Consider the following 25,655-nt stretch of genomic DNA (forward strand, 5'->3'; position numbering starts at 1 on the left):
GTGTGTGTGTGCGTGTGTGTGTGTGTGTGTGTAGGTCTATTCTAATTCAAAGCATGGCTTAGCTTTTTAAAAATAAAGAAGTTCCACTCTAAAATAGTTATCTGGATAAACTGGCTGTGCTGGTCAACAACTTGAAAGAAACAACCAAGAGTGTCAAGAGGTCAATCTCAACAAGAAGAGCAGAAAGTTACATTATACATAATACACAACACAATGGAGTACAAAAACACACACTTCCTCTTGCTTTCCCCTCAAATACACAGACAAACATACAAAAACACACACACACACACACACACACACACTCACACACACTCTCTCTCACACACACACACTCACAACAAAACGGAAATTAACATGATAGAAGACTACATATGGGATCATAGAGTCCTGAACTTTTTTCTAACACATATACATGTTACAACACCCTACCCCTTTCTCTAAACAAATCTCCATAGCTTATGGGACCTAAGGAGGTCAACATGCATCTGAAACTTCCTTGTCTTTCCCCAGAAAAAAAAATGTGTGGGACTTGAAAGCAGCGGCAACTCGCTGACTCTCTCCTCTATAGTTCCTAAAGCCAATGCAGATCAATACCCAGCCATACATACCACAACTGGAACAACTCCTGTCAAAGGTTACTCCTTTTTCTCTGTGCTTCTCTCTTCATTTTAGCAGGGCGGAGGAGGATGAGGAGATGGAGAAAGAGAACGAATGAGAGGGGGAGAGAGAGGAGACGGCTGTGGAGACGTAAGAGGAGAGCAAGAAAGATAAACCTAAAATGATCCCTCTCTATAGTTGCGGAACTCTGTGCTAATGGGTTTTGACACATCGCCAGCAGGCCAAAGAGAGAGGGGGCTGGGGGTGAGTCGATAGTGGTGCGCGGCGGTGGCCAGAGGCTAGCAGCAGCGGCTAGGCCAAACCCCTGGTACAAGCATGGGCTGGGGGCCTGACCACCAATCATTAGAAAGTCAATGAGTCCTCTAGCGCTTGCAGCTACTCTAGCCTTCCCAGGGAGCCACACCACCTAGTGAGGGCCCTATTGTGAACATCAACGTACACACAAACACACACTATAATAATATATATATGCACCATGCATCCTGCATACGTGGCAACTACAAAGATGGTGTGCACAACTACTGTAGACACATATGTGCACAAAAACACCTAAATGCAAACTTGTATAGAAATACAGAGCACCCACAAAAAAAACTTGACACACACACACTGAAAAACACACACACACGTTTCATGATGTATGCCATGTCAGCCAGCAGTAGTCTACAGCCTTTGATGCCGTGGCTCTATTATTAAGAGCGGTCCCTTCTCCTGCCCTACACTGGACACAGCCTCTCCTGAGACGCCACACAAACTGCTCCCAGGTCACTTTGGGGCTTGGGCGCCTCACCTGGACCCCATGCATTTTTAAATGCCTAAAACCGATCCTGACACGGAGCTTCAGACTAGACTACTAAATGAGGCAGAGTTTCTCTAATTGGCTGAGACTTAATTTAAAGAAAAGTTAATGTGAATGTTAAAAAAGACATTCATATTGACACCAATATCACAAGTTGCATTGTTGTATTTGTTTGTTAATGTCTACTTGATTAAGCTATGTGTCTAGGATTACATGTCATAACATTCAGTGTTTTAACCCCTACTGAAACTATAATGAATGAATGATGGTCAAGTAAGTGACAATAACCAAGACAATATTGAGTTAGTGTTCAGAGTTGCAGATTGCACTTATTTCAGTAAATGGCAAGTGATAGCTTTGCTGCTGGAATGGGCGACAAAGGCTTTGGACACATAGCAGGAAAGGGTCTTAAATGATACCAATGAAAGTTTTTTACACAAGGATAGCAAGATAAGATGTGTATGTAAAGGCAATATAACTGTTAAAATGTTAAAGTAACTGCTGGGTTTGATGAAGATGAACTTGATGTGCAATAGAGATGAACTGATGGTTATGACAGTACTTATTAATTTGCGTAATAGACGGCAACACAGGCCACTGTGGGAGTACTTTCCTTACATATAATACTTAAAATTGAACATAAATTGACAGGAAGCATGTTTGTATTCCAGTGGATAAATTTTCAAGTGCTAGTAAAAATGGCATTTCTGATGTAAAAGATTAAGATTTCAAAGTGGCATTGCACTAGTACTTGGCTCTTGGTAGCTGACAGTAACATTGGCTTGATTCAACATGGGTTATTGTTTCCATCACCTGTAATCACTTATTCTACACAGCTTGTGTGTGTGCATATAACCATATTCAATCCAAACATGTAGACCAATTTTTTTTTAGCTAAAATGGTGCATATCCAAAATAAAATCAATAGCCTTACAGCCTCTTAGCCTCACTCTGATCAATATGCATGCAATCAAACTTTTCGCCAGCATTACCTCCACCACTATGCCCATCGATTGAGTCCATTGATCCTGGCGCTCAACCTCCTTTTAGGAGCGGAAGGTATGGATATTTAGCACTTGAGACCCCATCTGGCCACGTCTGTGAACTCTGACCTTTGTGTTAATCCCCAAACAAAAGATAGAACTTATTAGAACCTATACAGTCTGACCTGGAGCCCTCCCGGGGGGTTAGACTCTGGCAGCAGGGTGCCACAACAGTCTCTAAAACTCAGACCAATGCCTCCTTCTGGGGCCTGGCGTACTACTGCAACAAATGCAACCTGACGAAATTTGTGACACTTGTCTTTTTGCGTGATTTTGGGGGAAAAAAAGGAGTTATAGTTTGATTTGCAACATTGGTGCAACTTTGGTGCAAGCAATTCAAACACTGGTTGAATATAGACAGATAAGATCAAGAGCAAAAGACATGAAGAAGGAGCAGGACAGGGAGAAAGAGAGAGTGATGGAGGGTCAATGAGGGTGGGGCAGACAGAACCAGGGTCTAGCGGGGGATTGGCGTTCACTGAGGCTTCTCACTGATGTGCCGCCAGCCCCTTTGAAGGGATTATTAACACATTTTGATTACTCTGGTCCAGTTGTCACAGAAAATATAACCTCCATCAGGACTATAAAATGGGCGGCCCTTTTCTTCTCCAGCCTCCCTCATGTTGTTGCTCCCTTCACTCCCCACAGTTCCTCCCGTCGCCCTGGGCTGGCCTGACTCAAAGCAATCCACTAATTACAGTCTCAGACATCTTGAAGAGTGGACTAATACACTATTAGTCTGACAGAGAAAAGACAGCCCCATCAACACACACTCACTTTTATTGACACTGTCCGAAATGTTTAAAAACATGCAGAAAATGTCCCTCGTTTTAATTGTCTGTACTGAAGTTTGGCAATAATTGGAAATGACCTCTACATTTTACATGAAAGTGGCATCACCAATAGTGTCAAATCAGTTTTAACAATTGGTTCCAAGTTTCATTCTCTACGACCGCAAGCACCCAAGGAAACAGATGGCTCAATTACCACAATGCTGTAGTGTGAGCAGGGAACTTTCTATTGATACCACTAAGTCTGAAACATCCACCATGTCCCATTAATTGCCAGGTTTCCCATGCCACTAGCTGCAATGGTGGGCCACATCCTGCTTCGTCAATTAAGACCAGTTTGGATCAATTAGGTGTTAGTCGTGACCACTTACCAGCAACGATACCAAGCCATCTTTAACCTTCCAGAAGGAAATCAAGACAACAAGTGCTTTATCTATACTTTGTCCAGAAGAACAGGGACACCTATTAGCACTTTGGTGCACTCTATATTACAGCCTTTTACATTGTAGGGTCAACAGCTGTTGTGTGTACTGGGCTTTTCCCAGAAAGCAAAGTTGTCACAGTAAAGGGCCGACAAGAATGACCTGTTAAAATATCTTATTGCCAATTGGCCTTGTGATTTAGACTCTTGAGTATTTTTTAATGACAGCTCATAAACAGTCAAAATATAGTAAATCTAATGTTATGATACACGTGAAAAACTATTTGTGTTTAATGGATAACAGACCTGTGTTATTAGAAAACATGGAACTTGAACGTGAGAAATACAGTGTGTCCAAATACAAGTTTATATAATCGTAAATTCTGCATTTGTAGGCACTCAAAGTAGTTGGGTTGAGAATATGAAACCTGATGACTAAGGGTAGCACTTGAGTCCCTTAGTTGTAGGTTTATATCCCCTCTTAAAGAAACTATACATAGAAGGAGTGACAAGAAACTGCCATAATGCAAACTGAATATAAGAAACCTGAAGTGAGTTCATCGAGGGTGTGCTCCCCATCACGCTGTAATGATGATGTTGCACAGCCTCGGTGGCTACGGATGGCCAAAAATATAAAGCCAGGAAATATGTCAATTGGAACTATATTGAGCGAGGGATGCAGTTTTGCAAAACAGGTTTCTAAGATGGCGAAATGCTGAATGCATTCTAGGACTGTAGTAACTACAACCACAGCCATAGCTAAAGATTGAGGTGGTGTTATTTCATCTACGCTTCACCTCAAGAGACAAAAAGCAACAAAAATGTATTCTGCTAGAAAGTATTTATGTGTTATCACAGCCTAAAATTGATTATGCCTATATGCTTTATTGATTGAAGTTTCTAATTTAACAAAAAGCTTTTTTCAATTTGTAATATACTGTATTTGTAAAAGAAAAGAAAAGAAAAGAAAAGAAAAGAAAAGAAAAGAAAAGAAAAGAAAAGAAAAAAATGTTCCACAAAGTAAAATATCACTCAGACTGAACAATCAAGCCAATAACTTTCACAGTTCAAGACTGAATTTCACCATCGAGAAATACAGTATCGTCTATTTTTCTTTTTGGATCAAAGGTCAGTTGACAAGTATGCCCTCAAAGCATTTGCAAAAGTCCTTCCATCTGAACCAACGTGGACTGAATGATTCTCTGTAGCTGAAGGCAAAGTCTCATATCTAAGATTCTGTGAAATCTGCTATAATACATTTATATCATGTGACAAATCTCTGATACAATGCCAAACTGACCAAAGAAATGTGAATACTGTTGATTTTGACTTAATTTTACCTTCAAAACTAAAGCAGTCAACTTGGTGTCTTGTTAGTGTTTGTGCTTTTGACTTCTGAGATGCACACGCCTACCCAGCTTCACACCCTGTCACTTCAAGCCTAAATGAAAAAGATGCTAACAGACAAGCAAACACACATTTCCTCCCTGAATAAAGCCTCTTTTCTAGGAACTGAGTTGGGAGATTCGTAGGGGGGAAAAAAAACACATCAACAACAAAGAGAAACAAACTCAGCAGTGACTGAAAAAGAAAGGAGAGAATCAAGTAAATGGAAGAGTGGTTTTCACTGCGAACCTTAGCATCATTTACTGTGATAAGCACAGCTAATACATGAGAGAGAATGCTTCTCTTTGTAGACCATTAACTACATATCCTGTTTGTGAAATGTATATTCATAAACAGACTGAGGATTGAGCAAAGGGGCCATTTGCAAACATGCACATGATCTGTGGAAAGGGCCAACATGGTCGACATCAAAAGGTCCAGAGTGGGAGAGGTAAAAGTAGGCCAGGCCATGGCCTGGGAGAGAAGTGAGGATACAGAGGGTAGGGGAAGAAAGCGAGAGAAGAGGCTGCATGGATGGAGCGAGCGATAGAGATAGAGATAGAGATAGAGATAGAGAGAGAGAGAGGTTGGTCCCAGGCCGGGACGAGCTCAGGTGTGAGTTGTGAGGAGGCACCTTCTGTTCGCGGCTCTGAGGCCCCACTGCTCAGACAGACACGGGCCCCTCTTGTTTGGCCCAAATAAATCCAGGTGGCTCAAGACGCATGCCCTTGTCATTCAACACAACTTCACCCCCCACAAACACACACACACACACACACACACACACACACACACACACACACACACACACACACACACACACACACACACACACACACACACACACACACACACACACACACACAGGCTACGCATGTGATGACATGTACAACGTCAGAGACACTCATGCGCTTGCAGTTCCCTGAAATTTTCAAGCACAGGAGATAATATCTGTTTGCTGAAGATTAACAGGCCATCAAAGAATTTAAGATGAATCAGGTAGACTTTCGTTTGATTAAACAATATTTATTAATTGTACATCACTGATTTTTTTAATATATATATTTACAAAACAAATGATTGTCTCAACCTACATTATTATCTGACTGTTGCTTGTTTCACATTATAAATCAGTTTTATACACATCTTTTGCACTGATGTGCTCATTTTACTGCAGTTAAGTGTTCCTCACTTTTTTTTATATAAAACAGATGCAACATCCAAGCTTAAGGTGTTGCAGAGGCAGTAAAAACATCAAACGCCAGAATAAACAATAGACACACTGTACTTGAATCTCATCAACAAAAAACTTCCACATTTACACTGAAGCCCAGCCCACGAAAGGTCCAATGCACACATTAAACATATTGAAATGTGAGATTTGCTTGTACAGTGACCACCTTCCTTACAGTTTGGCATCAGAGAGCTCTTTGATTTCTGTTCTGCTGTTGACATTTATGATCATTGTGCAACAAGAAGGCCTGGACAGATGGACTGTGCTATTGTGCTGCTGTTTTGAGACCTGAGTACACTGTGGCCACAAATGCCCATCTTGATGACTATGAACTACACTGTAGCTGACATAGAAAGGCGGAGGAAGCACGTTTTTATGTTGGACTTTAAAGCACAAACAATACAGCGCAGATTATGTGAAATATGATAAAAGAAAATGACTTTTTTTTTTTTAAGTTTAAAATGTGACAGAAATGACCTGCATCCCTCTGAAGACCGTCTTGACAGATCTACCTAAAATTTCAACTTCTCGGCAAGAAAGATGCTCGAACCACTCAAATCAATTACATCAAAGATGGAGCTCACATATCGAGACTTGTTAAGTTAACTGTAGTCATATTGCAAAGGTAGGGTGCCGGAGCCATTGCTGTCACTTGACGACGCTTGCGTCTAAATTGGGAGTGAAGGCCTCCCCAGGAGAGATGGGTGAACCTGTCACATAAGACTGAGGGAGCAGAAATGTTCAAAAAAACGCCACCACCAAACACACACATACACACAAACACTAAACCAACACAGTATCTCCATATGCTTAAGATCTTAATCATCATCACCATCATCTGTTCTGTCCTTTTAGTGTGTGTGCTTGTGTGTGTGTGGTTCACATGAAAGAAGGACATCTGGAATACAATTATTCCAAGACACCCTCACGCACACACACATTTTCCCTTTGCTCTAAATTTGCATGAATTCCATACATCTGGCCTTTAAGAGGCAATAACAATTATTCATTGAGCTGGTTGTAACAGCCCAAATGCAACCGGCCACTAGTCTAAACAGCTCATTAAAATAGCACAATACCTCACTTCAAGCACACAGGAAAATTGGCATGCAACTCTATCACTGCAATATCGTATGGTTCTGAATGTCCATTCTGGATAATATAATGAATTCTGAGTAGCCTTTGTGGAGAAAGTGAATGTACTGTATATTTCTTTTTGATTCTCATGCACTGTTTTCTTGCACTGCCTTCTTTGTCTGCTCCCTCTGCCCATATTGTCTGAAATGTAGGCTTTGTATTTTTCAGGTAAGCCTCATTCTGAATGAGGTAAATTTGGCAATGACATTTGATCAGTGTTGTTGGCAAAGAATTTTGCATGTTTATTTCTCATAACAGGCTGCTTTCTCTTACAATAACGAAGAAAACTGCTTAAAATACAGACTAGCACGAGGTAACAAAGAGTTGAATATGACGCACTTTTATCTCATGTTACTTTTAATAAATAATTTATGTATCTTTTATTTATATAATTCACTATGCAGCAAGAAAATAATGCATTTTAAATATTGGATATACAAATGAAAGTTTCTACTTTGTGAAATACAGGTTTTTATTTCTTCTTCCCGTTTATTTTCCATGCCTGGATTATGCAGCTGAAAGTTGAAAAAGACCACAACTATAGCAGGAAAACGTCAAACAAATTACTGAAAAATGTTTGCCAAAAAATACTGCAAAATTCTACAAAGAAGAAAATTTAAAAATCACATCCCTACTATCAGGTGGCCTTCACCAAACATTAAAAAAGTCTACATCAATGTGTCGACTCTGTTCTGTGTGTAGTCATAACTACACCCATATTCACATCAAACCTGAGATGGGCCAGACCAAGGAACGTGTCCCTTAGGCCATCTTAGCCAGTCCTTCACAACTGAGCTTTAAAAGATGGGCGACAGTACAGTACGCTGCAGTTGGCCTTGATTGATGATTGAGTAACCCAAGATCATAGATGTGCTCAGAGAGGACTTGCCGGTGCAGAGCTGTGCATACATCAGCCCTTCAGGACTACCACTACAGTACATACATCATGCGGTGAGACTGACTGATGTGAGCATGGGGACTATGTAGACCACTTAAGGGAAGCTTTCTACATGGCAGTCAACAGTCAAAGTTGACTAAAAGTGATTACAGCACAGGAAAGGGAAGTCTTTGTTGTTATAAATCACATTTTATCTGAGCCTGAAACAACTGAGGTGCAAAGCACGTGCAACATGCACGTATTACTAGGAGACACACACACACCCACAAAAGCATACATATTAACTTGTGCTGATATCCTTGACAGGCACAACTACAAAAGCATAACTCAGTGGTAAATAAATAAGTTCATGCTGTCTGCGTGCATTTTCTTTTTAGGAACTCTTGGGCTCACATAGACCCGTCCAAAGGATTATGTACGTGCATTCGTGCGTGCACAGAGGCCCCCTTTCAGCACCTTCTAACAGTGCGAGTAGAAGTGGCACCTCCCTCCTAAAGCAGCTCAAGGGCGCGGCCTATCTACCAAATGATAGAATGCATGAGTGGAGCTGAGCTTTATTTCAAGCAGCCGGCCAGCCTCCATCCACTCAGTGGCTTGCTTCATTTATATGGGAGTCAAACTGTTTGTACTGTCAAGGTTATGTTATTTAACAGGGGAACAGGGAAAGGATAGAGACAAGTTCCGGGCAATTTAAAATTCTGATGAGAACTCCACCAACTGTGGTATCCATAAGAAGTGAGCAGATCTGAAATGAGACCAATTAACTTCAATCCAGCCGAGAACAATTCTTTGAGACCTACACATTTTATTCCCTTGACTTGTCTGCCATTCAAATATGTTGCGATAAACACAGCAGTTATTTTTGCCATGATCTCACAACAGAGAATCCGAATGTAAATTTTGGTCATTTTTGGTCAAAATGTGACAATCTATCTGTATGTGCACACGAGTGACACATAAATTAACAGAACAATGTCAGCGTGTTGTTTGTGGCTAAACTGTGAAGCAGAGTCTCCCGTCCCAAAGCAACACGCACACATGCGCGTACACAAACACACTTGAGCAGCACACAGAGCACTCCTAAGGTTACCCCCCAGGACAAAAGCTTTACCATCCCACTGACTGGCAGATGGGGCAACCAGCTGACATCTCGGCCCGGCTCTGTTTCATGTTCCCTGGGTGTCTTAAACGGGCGGGCACCCTGTCTGATGGGCACAGGACAGCCAAGGAGGAAGCTCCTTTGACAGGGGAGGGGGGTTGTGCTCCTTGGGGCTACCATTGAGGAAAAGAGGAGCAAGGACAGACGGAGATGGCTAATGTGCTTCACTGTGTTTGTACAGTATAATTGTGTGTCTTGCAGGGCGGGAGGCTCGGGGAACTTCTACAAAAGATGCAGATTAATAAAAAGCTAATGACTGTATTTAAGCCCTATATGGTATCCTAACACAGGATCAAATATTTTCCTCAAGGCTAGAGCCAACACTTACTGCTGCAGGGATCATGAGCAGTTGTACTTTTTCAGATTTAGACCAAGTAGTTAAAATGTAAGAGTACGAGCGTTGCTTATTGTAACACAAAAGGTGCCACACAGCAGTTGCAGACGTGAGGCTACAGGGTCTCTATTTGTGCTGCTGAAAACATCTGTGTGACTATACGTGAACTGACACGCAGTGCATTCACTAAATGACTCTGACAACAAAGCAACAGCTACACCATCTTAAGCTAAAAAGGAGTCATTGTTGTTGTTGGGTTGTTCCCTCACAGACCTTTGAATGTAGTCCCCAGCTGGGAAAGTTACTTTCAAAATAATCTACTAATGACTCGTTTAAACATAATAATAATATAATAAACATTAAAACCTTCTGGATTGCTTGAAACCAGTAATCTTGTGACCTAAAACATATTGGCAGTTATATCAAAACACATTTAACAAATGTAATGTGACTATTGTTGCTGCTGTCATCTATTACAGAACAATTTTTCCACAGATATAAAACGTTTAGCTACAATTTAGCAAAAAATAAAATGAGTATGTCTGACTTTAATAAATAGTAGAAGTATTAAATGGTTTTACAGGAATTTTCATATGAAATAATTTGATTACAATATATCATTCACAACTCTTCAGTGTACAGTTCAAACTCTGTATGAGAGTTAAGGGATTATAAAAAACTGTGCACACCTTTTCAGAAAAAAAAATATTGTGTCAACACTGGCATTGCAATGAATTCATCTTTTTTGTGTATGATAAGATAATAAGTGTTAAAGGAAAAAGTCGTTCATAGGTTTGTTTTTGAAAAGACAAAATAGACATAAAAACAAATCTTGTGCAAAAATACATATGGATGTGGTGGCACTGTATAAATTGAAAGTAATATTTACTTACTAGTGAGGGCAATGATACAGGGCAAGAGCAGATTATTTATTTAAAAACCTCATATTTTTGTTTTGGTGAACAAAGTATTTAAGTTTAGGAATAATACTATTTATATCATATTCATTTATATGCATTGGGCATTTCATTTCACTTTTACAGTATGGTGTAGGCCTAAATTATGTTTCACAAACTCTAATTGTTATGTAGAGATCTATAGTAAGTGAATAACAGCAGACTACTTACACTGAAACCAGCAGTGAGCTTGGTAGCAAGCTACTATTAGTAACTTTGCCATTAACTGTCTGCTTTCTACTGCTAAATCTGACAAGATTAAATGTTTTAAAAGATGGTGTTTATTCTTGTGCCATCATGGTCCACATAGGGTAAGTATTCCTGATTAATGTTATATAGTTTATATTGGCTGACGGATGGATTACAAATAAGTTCTTAACTTCTGTCAGGTTTTGTGGTTGTCAATATAATACTGATTGATTTCCTTTTTTAAAATATGTTTTTACTAGAATTAACATACAAATTAAATAATTAATTGCATTTAATAAATAGTGTTGTTAAACAATCTATTTAAAACATACCAAAAAAATACAAGCGGCTAAAATGCAATCAGATTTTATTTTGACAAACTAACATTGCCATTTTGCTATGAGGGAAATGCTGCAAAGCAGTAATAGCACTACATTCCCCTCAACAATTTTCCTCCTTAAAACTGTTGAATCTGCATCAAAAAATTGCCCATTTATGTCTGACAGCTTGACAGAAGACTCACTGTGCAGATACACGGCTAATGGTAGTTTGACTCAGTTGTCATTATCACATGCTTTGTAGTCGCTTGCCTCTTGCCTTGTTTTAAAAAAGATGGTCGTCACTTTACTACACCGTAAATGAGAACACATGTAAAGGAGGCGACTGGTCAAATAAAAAGCCAGGCGATTTTTTTTTCTTTTAATCTTAAACAAATGAGAAATGTAAAAACATGTGATGTGGCTGTTGTGAATGCAGTCATCTTCTTCCCAACACCTCGATCTCATGTTCCTGTACAGCAGCTTATCCACACTCGCTCTGATAAATGTCTCCTCATTTTGTTTTTTCTTTTACTCCTTTTAGGGTTTTAACTGACATCAATCCTCTTGTCAGCCAGTGCGTCATTCTCATCACCAAATTAATATTTCTGATATACGTCCTCGGGTGACAAGGTGGCACAATTCTCTCTCACTGCCACTCCTTTACTTTATTTCACGATTTAAATTTTTTTTTTTTTTTTTTTTAGGTTCTCCCTTTCCGTTTTTAATATTTCAGTGCCTCAGATGTAGCGGCTCTTTAAAGCGCCCATGGGGGCTCCAAGTCCTCTCTTTTGTCTCCCATTTCCTTCTGAAACAGTTTTTCTTTAACCCTATGCGGCTCTTCACAGTTGTTGTCTTAGCTCTCTCCACTCTGTCGCGCTTTCTGCTGCTTTCTTTCTCACCACCGCCGCCCCCCTCCCTCCCTCAGCTTTCTCTGTGTCAGCCAGAGGTCAATGCTACACTTTTTTCTCCTGCATGCAAGAACGCAGGGGGTATCTTTTTAGTTATTGTAACCTAAAAATAGAAAAAAAAAATCTGTTTAAGGTTGCGACGAAGGTGTCTTTTAAGATATAGTGGCATACCACTATCTAGCAATTGGAGGGTGTTTCGTGTTGAGATAAGGATTAGATTATATCAATAAATGATTTGAACGAGGTTTGATCGAGAATATAGACCAATTTACTAACTTAATTTTCAAGGTTATTACTGAGTGACGCTGTGCATTATTCAAAGCTTAAATCAGCAATGTTTTTTTTACTTACTATATTGTTACTATATATTTATCTGTAGTGCTGTAGAGTGTGGTTAAACATAAAAAATGCTCCATTTAGCATAATTGGGGACATTCTTCATGGTCTGCTATTGAGGTGTGTTGATCAAGTTGTTGGGTCACACATGTTCAGTCAACAATGCAAATGCTGTTGGCTCTGTAATTCAGTAAATAATATATTTTAGTTAATGTTACCTGGTCAATCTCTGACATTTTTTACTATATATTAATCACAATGATGCAAAGCTGTTGTTTAAATGTGTGAAAAGTTATGGATTACACTTTTAAGACCCATCTTCAATATTTGATTAAGACTGTGCTAAGTTCTACAAATTTAAAATCAATCTTACAAAGTTTAGATTTTATATAACAGTGTACGCCTAATTTCAAAATGCAAAACCAACATTTCTCTTAGCAATGCTGCCTCATGTTTAACTAAGCCTGAAAGCTCCAATGAGCTCTCTAGTCAGATCATTACTTCCAAGAGTCTCATTATGTTGAGAGCCTTGTTGAAGCTAATAACTGACTAAAGGTCTAATTATTAGATTTTCTCATAATTTTATTAATGCTAGCTAACACCTTGTGCAGACCTAACAGAGGGACACAAGGAGGCTAGGAGTTGCCGTAGAAGTTGGTGGACTCAACTGAAGCAATATCATTCAGTCAGGAGATGTTGATAGACATCTATCTTTTGGTTCATTTAATATTACACAATCCATCTTTGTAGCTCCACTTAGCGTAAGCTAATATTTGGATGTTTGCGACAACACCTGTCGATACTCAGGGAAACATAGACTTGCCCGAGCACACACACAGGGAAACGGGCGCACACACACAAGCACATACTCCAGTCTGTTGGTTCAGCTCTTCCATTGAGGGTACGTATGCTAGCTGGCCATTGTGCACGTAGGGTCTTTTGTCTGTGCAGCCTGAAACTGGTGATTGCACCTTAGCTACCACAGTTCAAGCGTAAACAGTGTTTTCATGCCCTACGATATACACTGTTGCCAGTGGACCCCTAAATCCCTGGAACAGCTGAGTCCTAGGGTGTCAAAGATAATGGCGATTTATTGCAGTGCGAGGCTTTCTCATTGCCCCTCCCGCCCCCCTTTCCAATCGTCCCTCCAGCCCTCCCCCTCCCTCAAACAGATTAAAATTAAGCCTTAAACATGTGAGGATGGAATTAACACATTTAGCGAGTCTCCTCTTCCCACATCCCATTTTCGCTCCAGAGCGGCTGATCCCCGCTGCCGAACGCGGGTGCAATTTTAATGACTCGCAACGTTTTTGAAGTCCACATGAAAAAAGCGTCGCTCGCCGTTTGTGGCGGCGCTAGATATGGCTGGGCCACGGCCGGCCATGATTGGGGGGGACACACGCCGCCGACTCGGACTCCAGGCTCTTCGATAGGATCGGTGTCATTTTCCTCTCCACGATAAGACGCCTTGCTGACAAGGTCCGATTAGGAGAGAAAAAATCATTATTGCTACGCCTTTCATCCACCGGGGGTTTACCGATAAACAGCTCACCCTCGGCTAGATTTTCTGAGAGCGAGATGTTATGCGTTGAAGCATATATATTTAGGAAATATGGTTTCAAGCGAAATTTTGTGGCCGTTTTTAATAATTATTTTCTTTTTGAATAGCTCGAGAAAAAAAACATAGTTTTCCTTTAAAAACGCATTTTTAAAAAGGCCTCCTTTTCTCCTCAGCTGAAAACTCAAGCTGTGAAATATTTAAGTTCTAGCTCTCGGCTCCAGTAATCAAACAATTATCAAATAACTTCATATTCTTTTTGAACACAATACAACATGCTGATTGTATCAGCCTACAAAAAAGTCATTTATTATGCTATACCTAAAGGAAATCCACTTTAGCAAACTGTCCTTTTAAAAAGAGAAATGAAAAAGAGATCCTTAAAATATTCAAACTACAATGTAGAACAGAGAGAATAAACTAAAAATAGAAGTGAGAAAAGATTCAGCTGCATGTTAATAAGAAAAAGATTTAGATTGCATATATACTGTATATTATTCAACAAATCATTCATGAAGTGACAAAAAAAAACCTTAATAACACAAAGTGTCAAATTGTGGTGTGTTAGCAGGTCACACAAAAGTTGAAATTAATAATGCAAACTTAATTTAAAATTGATCTGTTAAAAGGGAATTAACAATATAATTAACATTGCTTTGCTTAAAAAATAAATGTGATGTGGCAGCAATATTTGCTATTTTTCAAAAATGTCCATTCACATTAATTTGCAGAATTTTATTTTGTAGGAATATGTTTCATTTGCATTTTAAACAAATGATTTTATATTGCTGTGGATTAACCCAATATTGTAAGTATTAAGGGAACAATATAAATTATGTCGAGAGCTAATAATAGCCACTGCTTAAAATAACACTTGCACTTCATAAATGTAACTGCTTATGTCATTTGCTAAGTGTTTGCTTATGGATTTAAGCATTTGAGGAGCGAGCACCACTTTGGTGGCCCAGCACCAAAAAAATCATCGAGTCTGATCTTTAGAGGGAACAGGGAGAAATAAAGCGAGTGGGAGAGAAACAGAGAAAGAGACGAAGATGGAGGGGGAGAGATAGAGAGTCGGGACAAACGTGTGCTGTGTTACTGGGCCACTCCAGCGCCCATGGACTCTCAGCAAGACTCAAAGCCACACTCTGCCTCAAAAGGGAGCCATGAAGTTTTTTTTTTTTTATGTTTACAAAAACATATTTATTTATTTCTCGTCACTCTGTCATTTATCTATTTATTTCTTGCTGTCCCAGCACCCCTTGCTCTGCCACTGGAATCATGTTCGATGACGCCGACACGCGCGCCCTCCCCTCTTTTTCCCCCCTCTCTTTTAATACCACTGCAGCTGAAAATCAAACTGCTCTAAAACAAATTGATGTACTCTTTAATATAGTCGTCACATCATCACAGGGTCCCCACGCGTCTGCCTTGGTGACAACTGCAGGGCTGCTTAGCTTAGCCCAGCGATGGCTGCCACTTTGTTGGTCGCTTCAATGATTTATCACAAAAAAGAGAGGGAGATTGTGAGAGTGGGAAGAGAGAGAAAATGGGAGAGACAGAAAGAAAAGTCCCCTGGATCATGATTGAGTCACTGGCACCTTTGATTGACAAGGTCTAATCAGCTTATCTCCATCCTAATAAAGTTGATAGCCTGTGGTGCTGCTCTCTACCTGGCATGGTGTGAACTTTGGGCTAGGCTGGGGCCCCTGGGGGCCGGTCCCGGCCCTCTCTGCTTATCTATACGGGACTGAAATCAATCCCTAATGAGCTGTTTTCATTTCGCAGGATTGATTACAGGCCCCTAAACACCAAGAACACTTGCCTAAGAAGTGTTCTCAGCCTCTTGCTGGCCACCTTTAAAATGCAGAGTAGCAACGCTTTTGTCTGTCTCTGTCTTTGTTTCAGCAGCTCATTCTGCTGGCACTGCTAAGTTATTTGTGTCAACTGAACAAGTATAAAGGGGGATGAATTTTCAAAGTAAATTCACTCCACATTTGTTTTATTGAGTCATACAATTTTTAAAATATTGGCTTAGAGATGCATTCATTCATAATTGTATGAATTAAAAGCCTTTAATTTCATGGTAAAATGAAATCTAAAAGTTTTGAATTGCATTAAATTGCTTCTATGATAAGCCCATGATTCAAGTTCAAAGTTTGCCTTTAAGCTTACGGTTATTTCTATTGGCCTAAAAAGATTCCACATTTAAGGTACAAAGAACAACGGCTTGTCAACATCAACTCCACAAAGCAAATTTAATTTAAAGATATTAGATTATTAGCGTGATGCCAGTAAACAATAGAGTGATTTCTATTTACCATAACTGGAAAATTCAGCAGCGGTTTGACAGATCATTTTTTAGCCATGTCTCGTATGAACTGTCGATCAGCTTGTAAGACTCCTCTCTCTTCCCCTCAATGAATATTAATCAAAAAGGTGGACTAGCTAATCACTGCAACTTAGATGTCTTATCTGACATGCTATTTATTTCTAAACAAGCAACCATAAATCATTCAAAATCTTTTCAACTGTGGAGGGAAGGACTAAAAATCTGGCATGTCTTTGATTTAACATCAGTCAAGCCTCCACATTTGGGCATCTCAAATGCCCCTGACTCAAATGTCTTTAAATTGGCTAACTGCATGCCCTCCCTCTTTATTTAGGGCCCTCTTTAACTGGGCTAGCCCCCATGTCTGCTTGTTGCTATGCTTGGGCTTTTAAGTCAGTGCTCTTCACTAATGAAGTTCTATACTTTATTTATGAGACAAACAGAGGACCCTGGTTCTTGAGGGTGCGTGTGGTAAATAGCTCTGCATGTCCAAAGAGCCTCCTCTATATCCCTCTGAGGGCTCTCACTGCTTTTGGCAAGCCTTTGTTTTTGCTAAATACACTGGAGACATTGAGAATGGTAGAAAAAAAATACTTAAATCTGATAAAATGGTACTGTGTGAAGATTCATCTTTTCTTAGAACTAAGAGTCCTCTTTTTTCCCCTTAAATGTGACCTAGAAGCATCCTGGCTTTTTTGTTCCTGGTCATTAAGAGATATATTGTCGACGCCGAAGAGAAAAGGGGGCAAAGCTGAGTTTCTATGCCATTTCTTTGTTCAGGATCTCTCTCTTTGAAATAAAATGTCTTTTAGTTCCACTCCCCCCATTGGTCAATTACAGTTCTTTAAGGGCTTCTGTGTCATTGTGGATGGAGAATGCAACTTTGAATTACCGCAAAAATAACGACGCTAAACTGCTCTTCGTAAAAAGTACGGCTTAGATGTCTGAGGAGAGTTGAGGTCTGTGGCAAGAAAAGTATTTACAGTATGACTAGAGAGTGTCTGATTGGAGAAACACTTAATACTCTAATTATTCTTGTTTAACGTCTATGGGTGCCACACCTCTGTGTTTAAAACTCAAAGCTTATTCCTCAACAATTGCCAATGCCATTTTCATAATGTGCATGAATAAAGTTGTGCACTTCTTGCAGGTTTATTTCATTATTTTGTATTTGTTGGTGTGAAAGAGAGGGAGCTACAATGAACAGAGCCTTTGTTGGACTATAGAAATAAACAGTTTAGTGTCTGCAAAAAGACATATCCTAGTCCAGACAGTACTGTGTGTATGGCAGGACTGTGATCTAAATTGTGCAGGATTTCATGAATATGTCTGGGAAGTGCTGTGACGAGCCGTTGTGGAACCACAGGGGTAAATATATAGTTTGAGATGGGTGAACAACACTAAATTAAAGACCAGACTGAATGTGGGATCAGATGGCAAACCCTGTCAAGTGTTATAAACCAATAGATAAATATGGCTACCTAATGTTTGTGCCCAGTGTGTTTGTTGCATCTGAGAGCTTAGCATATATAGTAATTAGACTGGTGGAGGAGTGCATATTCCCTGTGCATCTATGTTCTTTGTGCAGATGTATTCCCTGTTTGACCCGCAGACATTGCCATTTCAGGTTGTGCATCTGAGCGAAGGGTTGGTATCGACAGCAGAGTAAAGGAAGGGGTCATGGATTAAAGACGCGGGGCGAAGCTTCCCCACCAAACCACAAACACAGCCCCAGCTGGTGCGGACCAAGCCAAGTGTGCGGGACCAAGGCAGGATAAACGAGCATTGTTCTTAGCTAGCCGCACACACAGTGGATGAGACGGCTACCGGTGACACAGGGTCAAGGGGCATGTGGCCCACTCCGGCAGGGGAAACCACCGGGCCCAGTAGGTACTGAACACTGTTAAGCCATAGCCCACTTCTTTAACACCAACCAAGCTGTGAGGGAAAACATAAAAAAAACGAGCCACTCCAGTGGGTAGAATTAAAAAACCTGTCGGCTGTCGCAGAATCTGACACAGTCGAGCAACTCGGATAACGGCAGGATCATCTGAAGCGTCTGAATCAACATTTTTAAGCAGAGAATGTAGATTATATTTATGAATTTGTGAATGCAAGTTACAGAGAACATCAAAAGCCGGTGGTCTGCGTGCGAACCTTCCTCGACTTGAATTATTAAATCTGTCGATGTCGCACACGCCAGCCACCCCGCGATTATAGTGTAAATTGACAAACTTTTTCAAAACTACAACGGAAGCCACAGAAAGCCGGTTGATACTTCAAGAATGAGCTTTGATACATCTCTGAGGAATACACTCTGCCTCGATAATGTGGTGACTGTCAGGAAGGAAGACAGGAAGGGGAAAAAAAAAATATGCTAACTGGTTAAATCTATTTAAGATCCCAATGAGCTTTTTTCCTATTTTAAGATAAAAACCATCCTTGATAATGAGGGAAAAAAGGAGTTTGTGTGTTTTTTTGGATGGTTTATTTAGAAAGTGATATTATGTTTTTTTCTTCCTTCTGCACTCCTGAATTAAGAACTTCAGGAGGAACGCTGACGTTGTTTATTTTCATAGACCCCCTGTCTGTTTGTGGAGAAGAAAAAAAAAAAAAACAGCACCACCACAACCACCACCACCACCACCACCCACCCAACACACACACACACACACACACACACACACACACACACACACAGAGAGAGAGACACACAGCCACAACGATGCACAAATTTTCTTCGGGAGCAGAGCAAGTAGAAGCGGCGCCCGATCTGTCGCCTGTACACCTCTCTCTCTCCTTCCCTGGCTCGCCTTTGATGTGCTCCCGAAAATGTCATCAGGCGTCAAGGAAAGAGTTTTTTTTTTTTTTTTATGCGACCCCCCCCCCTCCTCCACCACCCCAAACACACACACAAACACATATATCCACCCACCTCGCATATGAGCAAGACAATTTGCTGTCGCTCACTCATCCTCACCACTATCTTGAACCCCCGCCCAACACCAACCCCACTCCTTCCTAACCCAATCCAAAACAGAATACGTACCAGTTTCTACTGCTATCTGGTAGCCGGCTTCCAGTCTCCGTGATGACCTTTCCAGCTTCTCTGTGTTGTCCAACAGATGCGCTCTCTGCAACAAATGGAGAAAAAAATAAATAAAACCAGAGAAACAAACACTAAAAAAAAAACTGATTGAGAGGGCTGGGACCCATTTCAAAGAAACACATCAACACTGTCACCTAAACAGACAGACCACATCCACAGCGACAACATAATACAGCCAGGTTGGCAATAACCTTCATGGATGACAATGTGTTATATGCTGATGGAATATCAAACATATGCATGTTGAGGCTGACAATGTAAGAGGTGCTGCCGCCTCATCTTGGACATAAAAACAAGAACTACTTTGAGGTTTGTTGTCTCCTGGTATTGTTTCACAGCACAGCCTTCTGCTGCACACAGAGAAAAGTTAAGGCAGGGAGGTGGAGTGAATTAAAATAAAATAAAATTTTAGTTGACGCTTTCCAGTTAAAAGAAAATCCTGTCCAGGGGATGGCTTCCAACTGGAGGCGAAATTTAAGATAAAATCAACATTTATTCCCTCAATTGTAGACAGTAATGCAACACATAAAGTGAAAGATTTCTTCAATGATGATTAAATTAACAATAATATCTAAGCCTCTCCAAAAGAAAATAATTTAATTAATTTTCTTTACTAAATTTACATCTATAGAGGTGTGCAAGGTTTTTCCTTTCTCCTTCTTTTTTATCCGCATTAGAGGACCAAAACAGTATTCATGATAGATGAGTTACTGCATCCCCCCTTGGCTTACTCACAGCTATCAACAATTGACAAGGCTGCCCATTGAAAGCACGGAGTTCACAGAGCATATCAAGAAAAGATGTGTTTCATAAATAATTAAAAAGGCAATTTGATCATTTTTTTTCAAAGTGGGTGTTTACGAGTATCAAGGTGGTAGCTAGGGCTCGGATATCGTGTGTGAACATATCAACTGATAGCTGCTCCTTAGATACCAAGAAAATCTGGTTTCTTCTCTATAGCTAAACAATTCATGTCAAGCAAGGCGAGAAAAGATCGGATCTGCTGACGGCCTTGAGTTCCATCTTGGGGGCCTCAAAAGGAGGCATGTACCATTATGGTTTTATTTCATTGTGTTCATGTTTACAATTACTGCACTATACATTAGCAGATATAAAATATAAATGCAGTCCTATAGATAAGGGCCCACGCATTTTAATAGGTTTTAAATCACTTTCTTGTATCCGGATAAAAATGAATAACGAGGAACAAATGCTAGAGTTATCTAAAAGCTTGTATTTCCTACAATACATGTTGATCTTTACCTTACAATTTGTATTGTTCAATGTAATGCATGTGTTACCATCCTAAGTTAAGTGGATTTTTTGCATTATGTTACCTTTATAGAGTTTTCAGGAATGAGAGGAATTATACTGAGTATTGTATGCATGTTTTTAGTTGAGGTCACTTGAAAATAACTTAAATGCTTTCCTACATGGTGTAAACATAATTTTTTCTAAGCTAACTGCTACAGGGAGTCAATTCGTCAGTGAGTACTGGAAACCATTCTGAGAATACCTACTTTACATATATAATATTAGTTAATAGTAATTTTTACAAATTTTTCGATGGATTTTCCCCTCCACTTCACAAAAATTGTGTCCATGTTTTGAACAGTCATGCAAGGTTTTCTTTAAAAGAATGGTAGAATACTAGTACTAGTTATGTTTTCGGAGGAAAACAAAACTAGTTTCCCAAATGTCTGCTTAAAGTCCAATTCTGTGATTACAACCTTAAACTGTATGATTTTTACATCATTCCTGAGATCTAATAAACTGTGTCTCTCATTAAAAGATTCTGGTGTACTATATCACAAGGGGGTTAATAATGAAAGCATCCGTTTGATCACTCCTTGTTTCAAATAATGCCTGGAAATTAACCGTTCTATCAAAATTCTTTCATTTTATGTACTTTCATTTCATCATCATGGTTACCTCAAGCAGATTTTAATTATTGACCAACTGTTATTTTGGTGATTGGTTAAAAATTAACAAGACTTTCCTAATCTTTTTCAAACTGTCTGTCAAACATTAAGGTGTTTTTTAAAAAACGACCTATGATAATTCAAGTATTGCGTATGTTGTCTATCTATTACCTTCTACAATATTTCCTTTTACCATCACACAGTCTGTCTCATTGGGCAGAGGGATTGTGTACTCTCAGTAAACTCTATTGTTGATCTATGTGTTCAATGCAAGTTTCAAGCACGTATTTAACATACAAACTTCAAATGTGCATATGTGCAAGTCCTAAGACGCAGCTTTCATTAAATTCAAACTGCATTCGGTAGACAGGATCATAAACAGCATAAACATGGAAGACTTAAATGTTTACTCGAATGTTGTTGCTATTGATGGCCTTTCTAATATGCTATGTTAAGAAACTGATCAGATGTAACATATTTGACACTCAAAAACAACCCGACGAATGACAACCGCCTCTCTGACAAGGGTTTATGCCCATCACATGAGCGAAGGGGACAGGGGGAGAAGTGAAATCTCTAGTTTTGGTAAGGCTGTCAAAATGTGTACCAGCTAATCACTCAGAGGAAATGAAAAAACGAGGAGGAGAAAAAAGAAAAAAAAGTCAACGACACACTTTTCAAAGTTTGACAATAAGAGGGATGGGAAAAGAGCAGGGAGGAGAAAACTCCCTCTGAACTCTTTTCTTTCCCTCGCTTCCTTTTTCTTCGTGCCGCTGACAGATGTCATTTAAAATTGCAGAGATACTTTTTAATAGTTAAAGGGAGGGCAGGGGGAGGATGGAGGAATGGAGGAATGGGAGAACGGGTGGGTGGGCGGGTGGTGAAATGGGCTGAAGGCAGGAGGAGAGCGACGAGTGGGACAGGATGCAAGGTGTGTTTTTGGGGAAGGGTGTGGTAGGGGACTTCGGGGAGGGGTTACATGGGTGTGGAAGTGGTGGTGGCACCGGCAGAGATGGTGGCAGTGTGCACACGGGAGAAAATGGATACCAAGCTTGGGCTATAATGAGCCCCTATGGATCAGAGGGGACGTATTGACATGCAATGCTTAAGCTAATACACCTAGACCATGGCTGCAGTGCCTGTGTGTGCCTGGGAGCATGAGGCAGCCAGGGATACTGACAGAGTAGCGCACTCCCCGGGTTCTTCAAAGAGCTCAAGTGATTAGTATGTTATCATTACCATTCGAAACGTGATTTTCCTATTCCCTCTCGGCAAAGGTGACACGTCTCGGGGAGACGGCCGGCAGACTCACTGCGATGGAAAGCCACTTCAAAGCTTTCTCCTCCTGAATTCCTCTCCCTCTCTCTCTCTCTTCTCTCCCTCGTTCTGTCTTCTTTTAGGGCCGGGGGGAGGGGAGGGGAGGGTGAATGTGGGTGGGTGGGTGCGTGAGGTGGGAGGAGGTGGCGCTGGGGGGGAGGTAGTGGTGGCAGTAGTGGCGGTGTATATGTGTGTGTGATCATTAGAATAATGCGCCCCGAGTTTGACGGTGACAGAACCTGAAGGAAAGGGTGAGAGTTCAGCCACTAAGAATCCAGTAATGGCACATTGTGATGGCCCTAATAATGAAACAATCCAGCCACGGACACAGGATGATACAATGGAAAATAATGAAAAGGAACATGTACAATTAAAACTAAACATCCTACAGTATGTAGTCACAGTTGAGGCTGATAGAGAGATTATGTCTGTGAAGTTGATATAAAAAACGAGTCGAGTCTATCTTTCCTGAAAAGCAGTTTTGTTCCAGTACGAATGCCACACAACAACCACAAATATATGAATGCATCCATGTGTTCAGCTATGGTTTTAGTCTGCAGCAAAATCCAAGACACTCTTGTCAGCATTTTTGTCGAAGGAAATGCAAAGTGGCTGCCAGCACCCAACTGTGCTACAACGTCCCATATCAAGGCTTGACCCCTGTGGTTCTGATATAACCATCATGAAACCTTCAGAATAAGGCAAAGACACTCAAACTCTAACACCTCTTCAAGCCTCAAAAACTAGCTCGCAGCTCAGATCTGCCATGAATCTACTTACGAAAAACTGAGGATCTCACCAAAATCATATCTGATTGTCTCGTGGAGCATTCTAGCAAAGGATTTAAATACAATATATGATAAATATTGTGCATCTCCGAGTGCACCGGTGCACCTTCTTCTCCCCCCCTTACCACCACCACCATTTCTGTCTATGCATGTATGCCTTTTCATCTGACACCTACATTTTGAACAAAGATCTTCTTAGGAACCATGAAAATGGTGTTTTTTTGTTGTGCTTTTTTGCGTCAAGAAACACTCTTCAGTTGTAAGTTATTAACAGGGAGCCCCAGAACAATGCAGCTGTAGCTCAAAAGAAATCTCTCCCCTCTTCTTTCGCTCTCCTGCCTTTTTTCAATATCAAACACAGGCGGTTACTATCACCATTTTCCAAAGTTCAGATGATTTCCTTATTATTTCAATAAGGGTGGGGGAGAGTCAAAGTGAATAATGATGACAGCTGTGATTCAGACTGACTGTGTGATCTTCTGTGCCGTTTGTTTGGGACTTGTAAGACGAGGAATTACAAGTGTCAAACAGCTGTGAATATGGGTGCTAAATATTTAAACATGTTTTCCAGCTGAAGAAAAAAAGTATAGTTTTTTTTAAAAGCTAGGCTTAAGTGTGTATAAGCTGTACCAGCCTTTGATTCAAATGCAGGAAGAGCAGAAGGGTAAAATACTGCAATGGAGAAGTGCAATGGCGAAGAGGGCGCAGAATCAAGCCCGATTACACAGATCGGACCATTCCAAGGGGTAGACAGGTGAGGCAACACAAGATGTCTTCTGAACCTCAGGCTAGGATGACATGTACAAAAATGGTGGGAAGAAGAAGGGGAAACAAAAGTAGAGCTAAATAAAAGAAAAAAAAGCATGGTAACATGGCATCTGGGCCAGGATGGTGCTCTAAATTATGGATAGGTGTGAATGGTGAGGCTTTGATAGGAATTGAATTACTCTGCTTCTCTTGATCATAACCTCACTCAAAGGCACGTTTAACAACACACTGTACTTTAAGTAGAAGTTCAGTCCTGCTTCAAAGGACAGGCAATATCATGTGACCTACAGAAGTAAAAAAACAATCTGCCTCAATTAGAGGTAAACACACTTTCTCTTCTTATGATGGTCATGAGCATTTGAAATGTAACTACTGAGCGTTAATCATTAACATTGTGATTGTCAAGTGCATATCTGTTATTTACTTGTTATCAAAAATTGACATAACATATTGAAAATTGACATTACAGTAAAATATGATGCTTCTTGAGCAAATAGCAAACAGTAGTAGGACAGTTAAAGAACAAATGTTTAAGTTAAATGCATTGACCTATTATGACCATTAAATCAACATTTCAGACATTTTTAAACTTCTGATTTCACCCTTGCTACAAAATCTAAATTATGTCTGGTGTAGTGGTGTGAGTCTTAAAAGATACTTGATAAATCGATTGGGTTTGGGTTGCCATGGCAGTACAATATTATATTTGCTTCAATTATTTATTTTTTTAAATTGAAAGATGAATTCAATTTACAAAAAGTCCATTTGTATTTAATTATGAGTGCAGAAGCTCAATTAGCTCAACGTCTATATTATAATTAAAGCTCATATAGATAATACAACAAAGTTTAAGGGGATCGGTGCCTTTCGTTTACCACCTCAGAGTGAGGACAGTAGTGAAGACAGTAATGCCAACTGTTGCTAATGGAGCTGCACACAGAAAACTTTTTTTCCTGAAAAGCTATATGAATATTAAAATGATTATTAATTCCAAATAGCTTCTTACGTCACCATCATTAATTCACAAATCTTAGGACAGTATTCCTAGTTTGGTAGTCAGCTAAGCAAAACGCAAACTGTGACTCTTGCTGGTTGTACTGTGGCTAACTTTATCTGCTAAATCCAAATACTATTTTAGGGTGTGTGTTTATACAACCCTGATTCTTAAGAAATTGGGATGCTGTGTAGAACATACATGAAAACAGAATGCAATGATTTGCAAAATCCTTTTAGATATATATTCAACTGGAATACAGTACAAAGAAAATATATTTAATGTCCAAACTGATCAACTATTGTTTTTTGTAAATACACACTGATTATGAATTT

General features: G+C 39.9%; 1 protein-coding gene across 2 annotated transcripts in view; it reads right to left on the minus strand.

Annotated features, from left to right (window-relative positions):
• The window catches only part of vti1a (vesicle transport through interaction with t-SNAREs 1A), a 130,630-nt gene that overhangs the window by 71,603 nt on the left and 33,372 nt on the right, over positions 1-25,655 (minus strand). For both annotated transcript variants that reach the window (XM_073490326.1, XM_073490325.1), the window contains exon 5: positions 19,472-19,556. In XM_073490326.1, coding sequence (XP_073346427.1) covers positions 19,472-19,556 — 85 coding nt within the window. The remainder of the gene's footprint in view (positions 1-19,471; positions 19,557-25,655) is intronic.

Source organism: Pagrus major, chromosome 20 (genome assembly GCF_040436345.1).
Source record: "Pagrus major chromosome 20, Pma_NU_1.0".
Taxonomy (NCBI): Eukaryota; Metazoa; Chordata; class Actinopteri; order Spariformes; family Sparidae; genus Pagrus; species Pagrus major.